Consider the following 19,318-nt stretch of genomic DNA (forward strand, 5'->3'; position numbering starts at 1 on the left):
GTGAACGCGTTCCTTTGTACGGTCGGATCTCAAATAAGGACTCCCGATCCTTCCTGCGGGACAAACGGTCGTCGTCGAAGTTAATCGGCCGGTTGTCATTGGAACATTTCGTATTCGTCTTGACTTAGTGTTTAGTCTGTCTGTTTTTTGGTGGGAGGGTTCACACCGTCTGAAAGAAATAGGACGAAAAATCTTAGGATTTTGCTATCGGAGCGTTGACACGTGCTAAATTCCCTCGCAAGCGATACTGATCGATGAACGTGACCCACAAACGAAATGGAACGAGGAATCGACGTCCCTTTGCGCTTCCACCGGAGTATCGGAGTCAACAACAGCGGGAGTGAGATAAAAGAGACAAGGGGAGAGGAAGAGAGAGACGGGCAGAGAGAGGAGGCTTGACTTGGTTAAAAAGAGTGAAGCTACTTGACTCTTTAACGTCATGTGCAAACTTATCTTTTATGCGTTGTCAGTCTTGTCAGTTTGTTTGATAATTTTTTTCTCTTATCTCTCTCTCTCTCTCTCTCTCTCTCTCTCCCTTGTTTTCTAACGGTATCACTTCTCTTAAATTATTATTTAAGTCACAAGTCCTGAAATCACCGAGATCGTGTGTGCTTTTGTTTTACATTTTTTACCTCTATGCTTTGCGATTTTTGTCAGATTCTTCGCGATTCGCTGTTTTTAAACATGCTAAGATTAACGTACGACGATTTAATTTGCAAATTAATGTTCAGCATGCTCAAATGTTGCAAATATCATAAAACTGAATTTGAGTAAAGCACCTTATGTGAAAAAAGATACAAAATTTATACATGTGCTAAATGTTCACCAGACGAGATTCTTTCAACTTTGGTGCATAGTCGTAAAACTTGCAACGCTTGAAAGATCGAGCGTAGTATGAAGAAAAAAAGAAAACAGTGCGAGAGACTGCAACGCTGTGTCGCAAGGTGAATATCTATACGCAGGTTCACAGTCTATTTCTTCGTCGGAAGAAGAAGAAGAGGAAGCAAAAAAGGAAAGAAGAAAATAGCTGAAACTTCCGGAGCGCCGCCACCTGGCACGCATCCTAACGCATGTATTTTTATGTCTCGCTTGTTTTCCTAAGGGTTCTCAACCCTGCAACGGCATATCTCGCTCAGCCCATCTCGATAAATATATCGCGAGATAATTTCTATCGAGAATAACCCACATCGAAGGTCTCCCTGCGAGCTTCTTTTCAAGTCGCACGATTCAGCACGTGTGATATTCTGAAAATACAATTTGAAAATGATGTCGGCATCGCGCTCGTTAATCTCTCTCCTGTGTGCCATCGGAAAGCCCATTTTATCGCAGGCGCGGAGATGTTGCTTCTTTTTGCTTCTCGCACCATATAAATCCAGATGAGATATTTTGCCCGTTTTATAACGAGCTGACTGGCATATCCGAGTGCGCCTCGCCGCCTCGAGGGAGGTCTGGCGCAAAACTGGGTTGCGCTACTTCGGCATCGAGGGACTAACAGCCGCGACACAGCCCAGCGTGCGGCACGCACCACTCGGATGCGTTAATCCTTTCACTGCTGAATTAAGTTCCCTTGAGAAAATTATTAAAATATTTGGTAATCCTACGTTTTTTGGATTGCTGATTATGAATCTAAAGTGAGATTTGCAAAATTCAAAATGGCGGACTCAGTATGGCGATGATGATGTACAAATTAATGAAAATTCCAATTATTATTGATGGTATATGGGTTTTTCGGATCGCTCATTACGAATCTCAAGTCAGCTTTGCAAAATTCAAAATGGCGGATTCAATATGACGACCATAATGTACGAAATTGATAAAAATTCCGATTATTATTGATGATATATGGGTTTTTCAAATCGCTGATTACGAATCTTTTGAGTAAAATAATATTGATAGTATGGATAAGATAGAGATACAGAATGAAAAAACTAGGAAAATAGAGCTAAAAAGAGTAAAAAATCAAATTTCGGCCGTTTTTGTAGAGATATTTGTTTACAAAAAGAAACCTAACCTGCAGAAAAATACTGAAAAAATTATACGTTTTTGTACAACATCAGAAAAATATTTGGTGAAAAGTTCAGACCTTTTCCTTTAATACTCCGAGGAATCGATCTTTCCCTAAAAAAAGCATTTTTTTCAACTTTAATTTGTTATAAATAATCACAAATGAATAATTGGGTATAAAAACCTATTGGAGTATGTTGAACAACTATTCATTTATCTGGAGAACTCAAATCCCCGATTAGTTCTTCAAAATTATGTGATTTACAATGCAAAATTGAATCAAGAAAATGTGGGAAGTATACTAACAGTGAAAGGGTTAATGATCTTCCTGCGCGGTCGCTCACTCGCGAGGACACCCCGCGACACGCGACCCCCAAATTTCCACTCTGTATTTTCGCGAGAGTGAAGTTGAAAGTTTACTGCGCGACCGCGATTTCTTGTTCCCTCGGCGATTCAAAGTTTTGTGTCCGCGAATTTGAAGAACAAAGATCCAGTGATGTCCGTTTGCAGCTCGATATCTGGTTGCAGAATTTGCAATTATATGCGATGTAAATAAATAATTGGAATTTACGATCGAAGAACGAAGTTCGTTATCCAGCCCGCGAAATCTCGAACGTCTCTCTGTGAAGATTTCGAGCGAAAACCCACTCGAAAGATGAGGAAGCGAAACACCTCGAGTTATACCTTTTCTAGGGTGCCGCATAGAAATTCAATTTCGCCGTGCGTGCATGTACGAGAACACACGGGAAGGCCGTTTCTGTGCACACGTACGCACACATGTGCACACGTCATCCCGAGGGAGAAGACGAACGAACGAACGAGGGGGCGGCCGATGAAAGTCAGTCGTTGGATGCATGCTTGTCGAGTATCATCGCGATTAATCGGGTTAGCGGGCCATGCGGGATACACACACGCACTCGTCATTTTGAGGGCTCTTATCGTATTATCGTCCCGTTATCGCGCACGCAGGTCTTCGAATTATACACTGACAAAAAATTGTATTAAAATTAAACAAATCTTTGTCTCGAATACGACTGTGAATACATTTATTCAAATTAAGCGACTAATTTCTAAAATGAAATACAGAGTATCTCTCTCTCTCTCTCTCTCTCTCTCTCTCTCTCTCTCTGAATGTAAACTTTTTTCTTGAATTTTACAAAATAATTGCTTAATTTAAATAAATATATTCACAGGCGTATTCGAGACAAAGATTTGTTTAATTTCAATAGAATTTTTTCTCAGTGTACGGGCGTATACATATATACGTATCACATCCGCCTTTTATTTGCCGAAAGCAGCACATGAAGAAGACGTATGGGTCTTTTCACCTTACACGTGTTCCTCGCCTTTGTCGTCGTATCGGAGACGATTTTATCGCGTCGATGAGGCAACGCGCAATATCAATTGCGCACGCGTGTTTCCTATTAATTGCGAGTTACCGGATTATGCATTTAATTATCTGATCGTTGGTTGTATAATAACGTATAGATTACGCAGTCGCTCGCTTGTTCATTCACGAGCAGCATTCGGCAGCGCGATGCGGGGTCGCGAGCAGGTCTCGCAATCCTCTTTAGAAAGAAGACGATTCACCGAGAGATTCTTCGGCAAAGAGGTGCCACTAGTCTTTCGGAGTACCATCCGGCGTTTCGCCGGCCGCGTCTACAAAGTATACTCTCTATGTGTCTTTTTTCTCTTCTCTCTCCCTCTCTCTCTCTCTCTCTCTCTCTCCTCCAAAGAATAGACCGTATTTGTTCCTCGTTTTTCGCGCGCAGCAAGAATGCCGTTGTGTGATTCGGACCTGACGGGAGCTTTTAAGAACGAGTCCATTATCACGGCGGCAAGCGGCACCACCACCTCGTTAACGGCCGGAACCCGTTGCACGGAAAGTTAGAAAGAGAGAAAAAGAGAGAGAGAGAGGAATCCCCATTCTTTCGTTTTCTTCCAGGAGTACGTGAATCGATACCACGGGCAGAAGATGGGCGCCCTGGAACCTCACGTGTTCGCGTTGGCGGAGGCGGCGTACAGGTCCTTGCAGGACACGGAGAGCAATCAGTCCTGCGTGATATCGGGCGAGAGCGGAGCCGGCAAGACCGAAACTACCAAGTTCATCTTGCAATACCTGTGCTCGGTGACCAGTAACGTCGACACGTGGGTGGAGCAACAGATCCTTGAAGCCAACACCATTCTTGAGGCGTTCGGTAATCGAGTTTGTTAATTACCCGCTGATAAGGGTCGCTGATAGGTCAATCATCAACGAGCGTTTGCTTGCGGTTTCGAACAAACTGCGCTGCTCTTCCGGTGTATCGAAATCTCGACTCGTCCAGCGAGATTAGTCGTTATCGTCGAGACTTCCGGTTTGAAGAACGCGGTTATCGGCTTGCATCGCGCGTCGACAACTCCACAATGAGAATCACGCATCACGAATTTGCACTAATTAGATATCGTAACGACTTAGGCGTGTTGCATGGGAGGAAATACGCAAGGTAGATTCAATCTTTTAATTAGTATAAAATTAGCTGTGTTTTCTAGTTGATTAAGTCAAATGTGAAAGATCAGCCAAAAGAGGGCCCGAAACGAGTCCCGTAACGAGTGGCGCATAAGATTGCGAGAACATTAAAGATAGATTAACAATAATAAATGCGTTCCGGATGCGACAAATGATTTCCGATAAGATTCAGTCTCGTCCTGTCGCGGTTAAGGTATTAGACGTGACAAATGACAACGTTGTATTAAAATAGAGGACAGAACTGCGATCGTCGGAGGTGACGGCAACGAAAAATAAACTTTGATCAACGTGAGCTGCACATCCGTGGTTTCATCGTCGTCGGACTCAACGCTTAACGCAGACGCGGCAACTCAGGTGTTAAATACAACGGCGAGGGGACGATGAAGTGGGTCACGAGGGAACGAGGTTTTATGAATAAAACACGTCACACCCCGACATCGTTCATTCATCTACATAAAATAACCACAAGCGGCCTTTCGGTGGCGGTGTTATTTTTGACGTGACGCTCAATCTTAGCGAATCTAGTCTCTCTGCTCGTCCGTTACATATATCCGAACTCGAAGGAACCGAGTGAAACCCGAGAGTGTACAACCTCCTGGTGTCTCACGTTTCCAGCAAACTGATATTTTCCTCTTGGGCACGCGCGTGTCACGAAGACATCAGGGAGAAACGCGTGAAACGGCTGAAAACGGTTTTGGTGAGACTTCATTCAGCGCGGCATTTTCTTTTTTTTTTTGTTTTACGAGACCGGTTGCCTTCTGAAGGGGACGACTTTTTTCGGGCATAACGCGAAATTTTCTAAATTCCTCCCGCGATTCGAATCGTGCTTGATGGATGGTGGTGACAACAGCTACGATTAACGGTTTTAACCCGATCTGCGATAAACAGGCAACGCAAAGACCGTGAGGAACGACAACAGCTCGCGATTCGGCAAGTTCATGCAAGTGTGCTTCGACAGCAAGTGGATGATCAAAGGATGCATCATTCAGGACTACCTGCTAGAGCAGAGCCGCATTACCTTCCAGAGCCCCGGCGAACGCAATTACCACGTGTTTTATCAGCTGGTCGAGACCGGCACGAGGGACAAGGAATTCGCCGAGCAATATAAGCTGCAGCCGGCCGGCCACTACAAATATCTCAATCAGTCCGGCTGCGTGAAGATCGATGGAATTTCCGACTCTAAGAAACTTGACGCCCTCAGGCTCGCCTTCAATGTGCTCCAGGTAAAGATCGATTTCGTGCTGGCTGGTGGTGCTGGAGAAGAGAAATTCGCAGCATTCTATACTCATTCCTATCGCGATATTATCGATTATATAATTTTTTTAATTTTTTTACTGCGTGTGTATATGGATATGTATTGTGTGTATGTGTGTGTGTGTGTGTGTGCAGGTTGCACCGGAGATGTGCGAGGGTATCTTCCGGGTTTTGTCAGCTATCCTGTGGCTGGGGAATTTGAGTTTCGAGGACGTGGACGGAGAAAGATGCGAATTGTTGAGAGAGGATAGCAACATAGTCGACACAGTGGCGCCGTTGTTGGGCATGCAGGTGGAGGACCTCACCAAAGTGGTGTTGATACGACAGATAAACGTGCGTGGCAATATCACGGAGATTCCGCTAAAAGTGCAGGAAGCCAGGGAGAATAGGCACGCGATGGCGAAGGCGCTGTACTCGCGCACCTTTGCTTGGCTCATCAATCACATCAACAATTGCACGAACCCGGGCCAAGACAGCTCCCGGTTTCTCGGTGTACTCGATATATTTGGCTTCGAGAACTTTACATTGAACAGCTTCGAGCAGCTCTGCATCAATTACACGAACGAGAAGCTGCACAAGTTCTTCAATCACTATGTCTTCGCGCTGGAGCAGGAACTCGTAAGTTATATTCTCGAAATCTCCTTCGATAAAATTTCATTCAGGCAAGTGAAAACTCGCTCGAAGTGATCATGGAAATACAGCTACTCGGAATCGCGCGAGAGTGAAATATGCAGTTCAAACTTAGAGTGGATTTTTAATCGACGCGATTTTTTTTCAGTATCGCCAAGAGGAGATCCAGTATTCTCACATCACGTTCACGGACAACACCATGTGCCTGGAGCTAATCGAGAAGCCCCCGCGATGCGTTCTTAAGTTACTGACCGAACAGTGCCATATGCCAAAAGGGTCCGATCTGGCCTACCTGACGAACCTACACGCGGAATTCGAGAACCACCCGTGCTACGTAAAGGGAGACGATCGGCGGAAGTGGGAAAAGGAGTTTGGGGTTAAGCATTACGCCGGCTGCGTGACGTACACTGTCGAGGGTTTCGTTGACAAGAACAGGGATGTGCAGCAGGACGTCTTCTTTGACTTCATGTCCAGAAGCACCAACGAATTCGTGCAGGAGATCACCGTCTACCAGGATCTACTGGGATGTACCGTTGCGCGCGCGACCGGCGGTGCTACCGCAACCACGATGTCTCGTGGCACTTCCAAGGGCAAGCCGACTTTGTGTGACTCCTTTCGACATCAGCTGCAGGCTTTGGTGGACGTACTGCAGGCGACCACGCCGTGGTACGCACGTTGCATCAAGCCGAACATGGAGAAGATGGCAAACCACTACGACGAGAAGCTCGTTTTAGACCAGCTTAAGTATCTCGGCATGTTGGATATCATTCGCATACGCAAGGAAGGCTTCCCGATACACATGTCGTTCCATGATTTCGTCGCGCGATACCGTTGCCTAGACAAGGCTCGACTTTCGCTCTCCTGTGATGAGAAGGAAGCAGCCAAACGCTTGATTGACAGTCAGGGCATAACGGAGACCGAGTGGCAGATCGGCCGGACCAAAGTGTTCCTGAGAAGCTACGTGCACGAACCTCTCGAAGATTCCAGGAATCAAATGGTGACGAGCAACGCCATCGTGATACAGAAGATCTGGAGGGGATATATAAAACGGCGAGGTACGCGCTCCATGTCTCTTATTCCCATAGATTTATTTTATTTATATCTTTTTCAATATTGCGCTTCTCTCTCACTGTATTATCGTGTCCCGGCAGAATACAAGCGTATAAGAGAGGCGGCGCTGAAGGTGCAACACGCTTATCGAGGCTGGAAGTTGCGAATAATGTTCATCAGGAAGCGCAGAGCCGCCATCGTAATCCAGAGTCACCTGAGGGGTGTGTTCGCGAGGGAGGTAGCCGCAGCCCTGCGTGAAATGAGGCGAGTCGACGAGGAAATGAGAAAGAGGGAGCGGTTGGAGGAAGAACGAAGACTGATGGAAGACAAGAAGGCTCTGGAGGAGAGTCAGAGGTAAGGGAGGCAGGCCTGTGGCCAGCCAGCCATGGTTCGTTTTTCTTCAAGCGTTTCCATTTAGCCGACCTCGCTCGACGGCGCTCGCGTAAGATTACCGGACGGAACGATTAATTATACGTGCAGTCGATTGTGCGTTAATATGCTTTCCGTTTGTGTCTCTTGTAGCGCGCAGTACAATGGTATTGTCGGGATGGAACCCGGGTAAGTTCGACGGAAGCTCGTGTGACGGGCTGCACGAGGCATGCATTCGTTGCATGTTAAGTATCATCGCGTGTGTAGTACGTTTGCGAGAGCGTTATCGCTTCCTAGTCTGATACACGGCCATGGGCCACGGTATGTGTGTATACGTAGGGGTTGCCCGAGACCTACCGAACTATAGCCTTTATCACTCCGCTCTCCGTTCAATTCTGTTGACATTTTTTTTTTTTTTTTTTTTAGAAAGGAAATCTTGAAGACTCTAAATTGTTTAAAGAAAGGCACATGTAACATGACTTGCACTAAGTCTGGGCGCGTTACCTCGTATACATGTATACATTAAAACGCTGACCACGGCGTCAAACGTTACATTATACTCACAACTACAACTAAATCGCAAAAGCGTTACGAGCGAAGCAGCTCACTTTAAACTTAATAATTGCACCTGCACTCGCAAAGAAGCATGTTTCACTTGAATGGGAGTCTCGGCAGTAATGTTCTCTGGAAAATTACAGGAAAGCGCAGGAGGAGATCGCCGCGTTGTCACAGATGGCTGAGCAGATGAACTCGAAAATGGCCGCCACGGATCTGCAGTCGGTGGACCTCGACAATCTGTTCTCTTTCTTGTCAGACGTACAATCGACCAAGAGTAATCAGATCATCGATGAAATCGGCGAGCGAATGGACGAGTTGGTGGAAGACCTCGACGTGGAATTGGAGACTGTGATTCAACAAGAGATGGAATCGAACTCCAAGGCCGAATCGAAGGTTACGTCTCCCAACGGGCAGGAGCCATCTCCGCAGCTGCAGCAGCAGCAGCGACTACCGTGCACGAACAGCTTGAGCAGCAGTAAACTCGGTCAACCTAGCTTACCAGAACCAACCGAACCCCCGCCACCACCGCCACCCCCGGCACCGCCGTTGATGAATGGCGGTGATTCGTCGAGTGACAACGGCGAGCCAATTTATGAATCGGTGTTGCCACGCGACGAGAACGAACCCGGCAGTCCGATCACTCGCAACGGCAGCACCGGGCAATTGATGAACGGAGAGTCTTGCAGCTCGCCGCCACCTGTGCCAGGTGGCAAGTTGAGCAAAGAGCAACTCGCCGGCAGTCCTCCGTCCAGGCCGGAGTCTCGAAGCTCCAACGGTCATCATCATACGCAGCATCATCACCATCATCAGACAGTGCCACAGGCGCAACAGAACGGTCACGATCAGCCGCAGTCACAGCAGTCGCAAGCGCAGCAACAGCAGCCGGTTGAGCAGCGCGAACAACGGCGCAAATGTCGAGTGGAGCGCAAGCTGCAGGAGTTGGAGGATAAAAAGGAGCAGGACAATGAGGCGACGAACTATCACGACATCATGGAATTTGCACAAAACTACTTCAACAGCCACGAACGCTCGCCAGAAGGCACGATAATGGCCACGCTGACAAGAAAGTCACGCGGCAAGAGCGTGGAGTACATTCCCAAATATGAGATGGTCACGTATTACAAAGGGAGCAGCATCCCGAATTCTCACATTCACATGTATGATCCCGACAACGTGAATGTGGCGTGTTCTGTGTTCAGGGTGAGTGGTGAAATGCATTTTGCGAGAAATTGGCAGTATAAATGTTGATTGTAGAGAATATAATTACGCGCGTGGCTCCGCGAGAATCTTTAATAAGAACTCGTCGACAAAAAGTATAAAGAGAAATAGATAAAGGTCAAGCGACACTTTTGTGTTGGAGCTTTTGTTTATTTTTCTTTTGATTTTTATAATTATAGAAGTTAGTTCTCCAAGTTCGCACGAATTTCTATCTATATATATATTTTTTTTATACACAAAGGCTTTGGTATTTACCGTCCTTTCCACGTGTTATATCGCTTTCCAGGATTTATGCAAGTACATACGCGGCGAGATGAAGCTGGATCAGGAAATCCAGACAATCCAGGGCATCATTGCGTATGGAATCGAGCGCGAGGAACTGCGCGATGAAATCTTTGTGCAGTGCATACGCCAAGCAACCAACAATCCCAACGCGGAATGGGCGGAACGTGTGTGGCTGCTGCTGTGCTTGGCGATCGTGGCGTTCCAGCCTAGCAAATTGCTTTACAAATACTTCGTCTCCTTCCTGAAGAAAAACATCGCGCTCGAAGGCAAATTGCGGCAGTATGTGCAATGGTGCGTAGACAATTGCAAGAACACAAAGGTTTCCTGCAGGCAACATCCGCCGTCGACAGTGGAGATTGCCGCCATGAGGCGACTCGGCACTATAGTCTGCCGGTTCTTCTTCTTGGACGGCAGAACGAAAGCGATCGACGTACATCCGACTGACACGGCCGCCGATGCAGTCGCGAAGCTCGGCGAGAAGTTGGGCCTCCGATCGTTGGAAGGTTGGGCCATCTATCAAAGCAGACCGGACGGAGAGGAGCACGTGCGGGCTCACGATTACTTGTACGACGTGATTGCCGCTTGGGAGATGTAAGTTTGTCAGTCGCATCGTACTATTTCGTATGCGACTTAACCCTTTAACTGCTTACGGTCGAAATAACTCGAGTGTGGAAAAAAAATGGCGGCCTTGTTACGATCGAGTTTACTCGATTTGGCCTTTCAATGTGTAATACCCACTTAATTTTGTTTGTAAAAAGCATTTGAATTGAGCGGGCATATAGTGCCATCTCTTATTATTATAAAATATTTTATAATTGTAAAAATAACTCAGCAAAGAAGTCATACTGGTCATTTAATACCACAGCAATTAGAGGATTAAGGAGAATACGTCAGTTTCTTCGTTCTATGACGCAAGGAAACTTGTCGCATAGTATACTCTTTTTTTTTTCATTACAGGAAGCAGTGCAAATTAAACACGGCGCAGTCGACATTCTCGACGTTACGACGCGGTAATAACACTACTCTGGGCAGCGGTGACAATCGCTTCGTCTTCAAGCGAAGATTGTTCCGCAATCCGCGGGAGATCTCGCAGGATCCTGTGGAAGTTAATATGCTGTACGCGCAAGCGGTTTACAACGTCGTAAAGGTATACAAAGACACAAGATTAGGATAAATTAAATGATATAATTAAGATAATATAAAATAATATATAAATCTTATTATATGTAGATCTTTCTTTGAAAATTCGAGCTTTTTTATTCTCATCATTGTTTCTTTTTTATTTCAGTGCGACGACTTTCCGGTGTCCGAGAAAGTAGCATTACAATTAGCTGGCTTGCAGGCGCAGGTGTCTCTGGGTGATCCCAAGGACAACGACAGACTCGATTATTACAGCGAGGTGGACAGTTTCCTGCCTTACAGGATCAGCCGAGCTCGCGGAGACGACGTCTGGGTGCCGATCATCGCCCAAGCACATCGACAATACGGTGCTGGGCGTAAGGAGTTAGCGGCCAAGGTCTTGTATTTATCCTGTGTGATGCAGTATCCTCTTTACGGCACGACCATGTTTAATGTCACTTATCGTGGATACTGGTCCTACGGCAACCAATTGATCTTGGGTATCAATTGTGACGGTCTCATGTTGATTAAACCAGACGACAAATTCGTTTTGTCCGAATACCGCTATCAGGACGTTGAGAGCATCATGCTAGACCCGAGCGACTCTTTCATCACGCTCTCACTGCTGCGACACAATCCTGACAGCTCGCACAAGTGCTTCGTCTTTGAAACTCCGCAGAAGAATGAGATAGGCAGTCTGATCGTGAGTTACTGCCCGGCGCTGGCGGGTTGGATCACAGAGAATGAAGTGCCGACGAAGAAGCTCAAAGGTATCACCAACGAAGATCGTATTAGGCTCTACCATAATCTGGTTAACTGTCGGCGAACGTTGGTGGACACTGAGCTTCTGAGGAAACCTCAGGATTCCGGCGGTGGTTTCCTGCGTAACACGCTCAGACGATTGTCCAAGCACAGGATAGAGAAGCTCAGGCAAGAACATGGAAGCGCCGACCACGGGGAGACCTACAAGGGTTTCCCTTACGCTTACTGGGCATTCAGCCGGCAACAGATACCGCAAAGCTTGGCGAAGCTGCCCGATCCTGACGAGCAGATGGCACTGAATATCTTCCAGTTAATCCTGACATACGCGGGACTCGGCCAAAACGGTGACACAGTGCGCAGAGTCGAGGACGAGCATGTGAATCTCATACAGACAGTGATGGAGCGTTGTATACGCAAGGAGAATCTTCTGGGTGAGCTGTATCTTCAGTTGATCAAGCAAACGACTGATCACCCAGATCCCAATAGCCGCGTCAATCTCAGACACTGGGCATTGTTATCGCTCGCATGTTCCGTAATTCTGCCGCCGCAGAAGGCTATACGCAAATACTTGATAGCTCACCTGAAGCGCTGCGCCAGCGACTACGTGACCGAGGAGGGCAAATACGCGAGGTTCGCGGAGAAATGTCTGTACAAGACGCAGGGCACGAGGCGGCGGCAATGGCCGCCGAGCCGCGAGGAGATCATGTGCACCATCAATCGTCGGCCGATTTACGCGAGGTTCCACTTCATGGATGGTCAATATCATGCCGTCGAGTTTCACCCGTCCGCGACGGCCAGGGACGTTATGGAAATCATAAAGACCAAGATAGGACTGGAGGAAACTGCCATGGGTATATTGATCGCCATTCACTTTTGCATATATATAAAAACTTGATTATAATTTGTAACTTTGATTATAATTTTATTCTAAATGTTTGCTCTATTATTATTAGATTTATTATTTGTTTTTAATGTTAGGTTACGCGATCTACGAAGTGCTCGGACCAACCGAACGTTCGCTAATACCCGAGGAAAAGATAGCCGACGTTATGTCCAAGTGGGAACGCTTCAGAACGTCGCAGCAGAATCAGCAAACGCAACGAAAGCATGCTCATCATTTCTTCTTATTTAAGAAACACTTGTTTTTGGACCAATACATGAACCTAGATGATCCTGTGGAGAAAGAGCTGCTGTATCATCAAGTACTGCATGATTTGCGAGCCGATCGGTTTCCCATCACTGAAAAAGAAGCCGTGAGTTCTTTCAAAGCGACACGTTCGCACCCTTTCTCCTCATTGCCGCATCATTATGTTAAATCTGCACAGACTAGATATCGAAGATTGAAGATCGGAACTTGGTCAATCAATAGACAAAGCGGCAAAGATCGAAGTTGATTCGTCAGGTTCTAATCTCTAATTCGCGATCTCCAATATCCAGTCTGACACGGGGCTCTGCGTTATGTTATATATCACGTAATTTCTTGCTGATGCAATCGCTTACAGATGATGCTGACAGCTCTGCAAGCACAGTTGGAAATGGGCGATTGCCTCGAGCAAGTTATAACAGAGCAAGATTATCGTACGATATCGAGTCACTGCCTGCCGTCGAGGCTGGTGCCGAGCCTGTGCGTGGAGGGTGTGCTCCAGCACCACCAATCCCTGCGCGGTATGACGCCGCCCGAAGCGAAGAAAGCCTTCTTGAATCTGATCCAGTCGTGGCCGTTGCATCGCGCGACGATCTTCGACGTCATGCAGTCGTTCACCTCGAATTGGCCTCGTGTGCTATGGTTGGCCGTCGATCAGCAAGGTCTTCATCTCCTCGAACATCGCTCAAGAAACGCACTATGTACCTACGAGTATAGCAGCATCTTAAGTTATACTCCCGCCGTTAATTGCCTGATGATCATCACCGGCACCGACAAAAAGCAGAGCAAAGTCATCCTCACGACGTCGCAGGTATACTTAACATTGTCGGCGAGATGACATTGACCCCGTTGGCCATTGACAATCGTGATATCTTGTTTTCATTCTTTTATTATCTCTTCATCTTATTGCGGTCGCGAGTCTCATCGAGAACATTCGTGTGTGTTAATCATATCATCTGGTCGCTTCACCAGGCACATCAAATAGCGAATCTGATTCGCGAGTATATGGAGGTGCTGCAGTCACCGCCGGAAATACCACGGAGGGACTCGACGATAGCTCAACAGCTGGCTCAACAGCAGCAGCAACAGCAACAGCAGCAACAGCATCCACAACCGCCCGCTGCAACTGTCCTATCAACATCCACCGGTGGACGCAAGTCCCGACCAGCTTCGGCGATGTTGCACAGAGGTGCTCCGGTAATTCAGTCGCAAGCTAGTTAGAATGCCAATTAGGCGACTCGCGTTTATAAAGAGACGACGACGATGACGACGACGACGACGACGACGACGACGACGACGACGACGACGACGACGATGACGATGGTGATTTCCCTTCAACCTGGTACCTAAGGTTCGAGTTCTCGTCGGGCGCGCACGTTCCATTGCCAAGTGCCATAAATCCCAAATACGCACAGCGTCACGCATGCGGTACTGTCTATTTTATCAAACAGAGAGAAAAGAAAAGAAATACGCGCGACTATATATGAACATATACATATATATATATATATATTACTGTACACACTAACATTAATCTCCAACTACCGAACTCCGTCTTTATCCGTGCGATTCTCAAATGCTCCCCTTTACGTGTACTTTCTTTAGCGATACGTACTCTCTGAGATTTTAGCGCGTGGTAGAATGAGGTTTCAGTATCAGACTGGTGGCGAAAGGAAAGAAAGAAAAAAACATCTGGCTCGTGTTTACACGTTTCTCACACGCTACACGCGGCTGCCTATCAGTATTGAACGAAAGACGCGTACCTTGAACCTTTGGGGAAGATATCTCGCAGATATCTTCGGATGAAAATGATGTCAGGAGGAGCCGCGTGTAGCGCAGCTTAAACGCGCCGTTAGATAGAAACATGAAGAATACGGGAAGTCTTAAATCGTTGATGCTTTCCTCGGTCAGGCCTATCGAGTGATTGACGAGGCAATCGTCGTTTAAGGATGGCACTAGCTCTTAGGAATACTTCTTTCTTCCACTATTTATTCGAGTTAGCTTAGACCCTTGAGGTCGAGTTGAGTCAAAGACTAGATTAATCTTCGCGAATAGCCGAATTAGCGCAGCGAGTTGTGAGTGATAAATAACTGCCATTAGAAGTGTTATTATTAAACCGCGACAGAGGGCAAGAAGAGACACAAGAAGTTGCCGAGGACTTTTTCTATTTCTATTGTGACCGTTATCATTGTTGCCTTTTTTATGAGCGACCGCCACCGTTTTTGATAACCGTTTTTGCAGCACGACAAAAGCAAACGCGAGAACTATGTACACGGCGATACATATTTAACGATTGAATAATAACGATCGATCATCCCGACTCCGCGTTCGAAGTCGCGTTATCCCACCGGCATATCAGATATCTAGATCGACGAGCGACACAAGAGAAAGAAAGAACCGCGCGATTGCCCGATTACGATGCGAGACCAAAAACTTCATCATCTCTCGAACGTGAACGTAAACGTTCGATCGCGAACGTTGTCTGCCAATTGTTATATACATACATGTTATATACACCATACCTTTGAGGACAGCGGGACGATGCGGTGGCCAAGATTTTGTGACATTTTATTGATATTATAAATTCACGATTATATGCGTGCGTACATGCATGAAAGAATCTTTACAAATTGTCTGCGGTAAGAACAGCAACGAGAACCGCAAGATAATGCAAGATATTATCTCGCGTATCGGGAAAAAAGGGAGCGAGAGTAACTCACGTATAGCGAGAAGACAAGTTTTGCTGAGGCGCTTACGTTCTGGAAAAAGAAAAAAAATGGATTGTAAATCTCTTGTAAAGCTTTGGCCACCACGCAAGATCCCGCGAGATCCGAAATCGCGCGAGACAATCGTTGAAAGAGAGCGGGATATTGTTTCCCCTTCCTTGAGATCGATTCCTTGTCAACGATTCCACAAGCTCGACACATATTTAACGGGGTATATATACCTTTCGCAAAAAGTTGTACTGCATGTCCGTCGTTAAGTCGACTCTCGAGCCGCTAGATACCAAGTGGAAGCGGCTTGCATTTGAATACTGTGCGAGAAAATCGAAATCCGCATGCGGGGAGCTGTTTGCTTCGCTAACGATAATCACGTAAAACTAGTTTAAGGATACAGAAGAGCGTGCGTGCGTATGTGCACGCATGCATTTGGTGCGAATCATGGGTTACTCATATATACGAAGAGTGAGACGAAAGTATTCGCGCGCGTATCGTTCTCTTGGGATGAAATTTCGCACGACGAAGGAGGAAAAGTATTGCGATGAAGAGAACACGCTGACGCTTACTGGTAAATAATTACTTTTATTTGCGGCACACACGTCGAGCGATGCGCTTTGTTGCGGCTTTATTGGCAACATACGTGTAAATGTAAAAAAATATCCCATGGGAGATGGCGATCGTGTGCGAATACTTGTTTTACTCGCTGCATGTAAGACATAAGACGAATCGACTGAACCGTTCTTCGTTCTCCAGACAATCCTCCCGATATCGTCGCTTTCTTCGTGTAAAGTTAATAATCACTATCGCTAAATTAGAGAAAAAGGAAGAAATATACATATATATATATATATTTATATATATCTATATATATATATATATATATATACAGGTGAGAAAAAATGAAAAAAGGAGAGTAAAGTGAGGGAAGTAAGGGGGAAAGCGTAATACACGTGTGTGGCATACCTGCATTGCGGACGCGAGCGCGTATTTTTGTTAGGAACATGCGCGAAAGCACGCGAAATTGCGTCCAATGATACTTCAGTTTTCAAATTCATGGGAGAGAAGAGCGAAAATGTATCCATTCGGAAAATATACGCTCGTGCGTGTTATGTGTGTTTGTGTAAATATAATGAAACATCTCGCGTTGAGAGCTAATGTGGATAAGCTTCGCACAAGTATCCCCGGTGTTTCTCCACGGGATACGATTATCGCGCTGTGACACTATGCGAGATCGCAGCACGAGATCCTTTCGATCTCCTGCCTGAGATCTTCGCCACGACGAAACTCCCACTCACGCATTGCCCTTACACTTTTGTGTGCGACATAGATCTCAATGGTGAGAATCAATCGAACAGGAGGGAACGATGCTGCCGATTTGTTATCGATTTACATTCATTAGTTCCGATTCGTATCACAAACCGGCATAATAACGTTAATCCTTTAACTCCGGATTTAGCCTCGAAGCTAAGCCAATTCTTACTATCTATGTGATTATATGTTATTTTACATGCATATATAATCATGAGTAATGGAAAAAAATTTTTTTTTGTTTCATTTTTCTCAATATTCTGCTCGTACGGGATCTACGTTACGCCGAGTTGAATTAACAGGCAATATACAATTAGATTAATATAATTAGGTTAATAACTGGTATTTTTTAAACGTATGCATTTTTTTTTAGATATCAATGTAAAGTTACGACGGTGGCATATTACTGCTTTGACACATCGCTCTCGCGTTTCGTTAAACGATTAATAATTAATAAATTAATAATGCGTACGACTAGAAAATTATGAAGACCTAGTTGCATGACACGTTCACAAGCTATTATGCCGATTTGTATATATAATATATATATATATATATATATATATTTATTGAAAATAATATAAAGATTCTCTTTCGCGTAAACGAGGACCATCTTAGCGGAGCCGAATTTCACGTGAAACTGGACGTTTTCATGAGGGACAACTTGTTGAAATTGAAGCAAAACGCGTGTTCTCGATTTTTCCGCCGAGTCGCGATTAACAAGATCGATTCGCGTCGATGTTGAAACGCACAAACAAAGATACAAATCGGTTTTGACGATAACTATTATTGAATAATCGTTGAATTCCGCAAGAACAAGGATGTCAAAGATCGCCGAGATAAGGAGGCGCGGTTTCATTCGAGACGAGGATACTGGGAAAAGGGAAGGGAATGATTTTCCGTTAATTTTTATTTCTTTCACTTGAAAGTTTCTGGCGGGACCTCGACATATGCAGAGAGATAGACTGTGATTCGCTTTGGGAGAGTCTTTAGTCTTCGAGAGCCGTTTAACTGAGTGAGACTACTACGTTTCGTGTTATCGTACGGTATGTGTGACAATGCGAATGCGGCGTCGTGTATAATGAGTACAATAATTAACATATTCGATAAGTCCTATCTTACGCGGAGCAATCGTACATGAAATGGAAGAAATAGCGGAAGTATCTGATCGGAAAGTATTGTTTATATCTGCAGTAAGTTGAAACGAAGCACTTTGTAACAATACTTGTATCTTCAGTGCATGATTATCTTGAAGAGGATAAATAGGACCATTTGAATACTTTTACTCATTATCGACGACGCGTGTGTACGTGTGTGTGCGCCCACAGGACGCAAAGATACTAAAAGATCTCAGAAGGAAGCCTGAGGAAATAAGAGATCTTTTGCGACTTAATTCTTCAGGCGTCTGGGTAAAGTACAGGAAGAAAGGTGCCTGAAAAGGGATATGAAAAACTCAATTTTGAATAACGTCTTTAATTCCTCTACACGTATCGTACACGTTCTTCGGGTTTCAATGTTGTTTCGGCTGTCCCTTCGGAACTGAACCTTTCGGTCGAATGTCAAGAGACGTCCACCATATAAACTTCGGGCATCTTTCAAAACTTCTCTTCGTTGTGTTTGGGCGTGTATATGTTCACACGAGAAAGGAAGAAGAAGAAAAAGAAACGAAAGAGTGAACATAACGAATGTGATTAATTGTAAGAACAATACGCGCGTGCATGCATGTTACTTAAGTTAAGTGACGGCGCGCTCCGTGCCCCGTGCCGTACATGTAGCTTCTAAGTGAAATGATAAGTTATTGATTGACGATGTTATTGCAAAAAAAATATATATATATGAACAAAAATGACGCTGTATATATAAATATATACATATAACACTATATATATATATATATAGACAGAGAGCTCGCGAACGCGCACGAGCGTTTGAGAAAACGGCCGTGCACACACAGGTGGGTGCGGCGAACCGCAGCACGTAAACGTCACGTTGCTGCAAGGGGAATTCGCGCGCGCCTACGTTATTACATAGGAAATTATACGTATTATATATATATATATTATATTATATTATATATATATATATATATGAATAAAAAAAGATACATACATATACACGCCACGTGTCGTCATGTGTTCCAAACAGCGCAGTAAGGATACGACAAAGGAAAAGAGCGAGCTACTTTGACGTGGGCTTTAATTTTGCACGAGCGAGCTGCTGCTGTCGGGACAATCAAAAGGATCAAGCGACCGGACGGAATCGTCTATATTCTTCCTTTCTGATTTTTTTCTTCTCTTTTATTTACGATTCTTTAGACAATAATCAGACAAGTAACAGTGTTCATTCCCCCTGGAGATTGCCCATATAATTACTCGTGCGACACAAGCCAGG

At 45.3% G+C, this 19,318-nt stretch overlaps 1 protein-coding gene across 2 annotated transcripts in view; it reads left to right on the forward strand.

The window, feature by feature from the left end:
* Positions 1-16,339, forward strand: part of Myo81F (unconventional myosin 81F) — a 35,788-nt gene extending 19,449 nt beyond the window's left edge. The window contains exons 4-16 of one of the 2 annotated variants that reach the window (XM_019842788.2): positions 3,950-4,202; positions 5,399-5,733; positions 5,900-6,382; positions 6,543-7,449; positions 7,546-7,798; positions 7,967-8,002; positions 8,512-9,571; positions 9,876-10,465; positions 10,832-11,021; positions 11,163-12,606; positions 12,734-13,008; positions 13,258-13,710; positions 13,872-16,339. In XM_019842788.2, the coding sequence (XP_019698347.1) occupies positions 3,950-4,202; positions 5,399-5,733; positions 5,900-6,382; positions 6,543-7,449; positions 7,546-7,798; positions 7,967-8,002; positions 8,512-9,571; positions 9,876-10,465; positions 10,832-11,021; positions 11,163-12,606; positions 12,734-13,008; positions 13,258-13,710; positions 13,872-14,120 (6,528 nt within the window). In that variant the 3' untranslated portion in view covers positions 14,121-16,339. The remainder of the gene's footprint in view (positions 1-3,949; positions 4,203-5,398; positions 5,734-5,899; positions 6,383-6,542; positions 7,450-7,545; positions 7,799-7,966; positions 8,003-8,511; positions 9,572-9,875; positions 10,466-10,831; positions 11,022-11,162; positions 12,607-12,733; positions 13,009-13,257; positions 13,711-13,871) is intronic. The other variant, XM_011146073.2, reaches the window with a different exon arrangement.
* Positions 16,340-19,318: the final 2,979 nt, after the last annotated feature.

The sequence above is a fragment of the Harpegnathos saltator genome, unplaced genomic scaffold, assembly GCF_003227715.2.
Source record: "Harpegnathos saltator strain DR-91 unplaced genomic scaffold, Hsal_v8.6 scaffold240, whole genome shotgun sequence".
Lineage (NCBI taxonomy): Eukaryota > Metazoa > Arthropoda > Insecta > Hymenoptera > Formicidae > Harpegnathos > Harpegnathos saltator.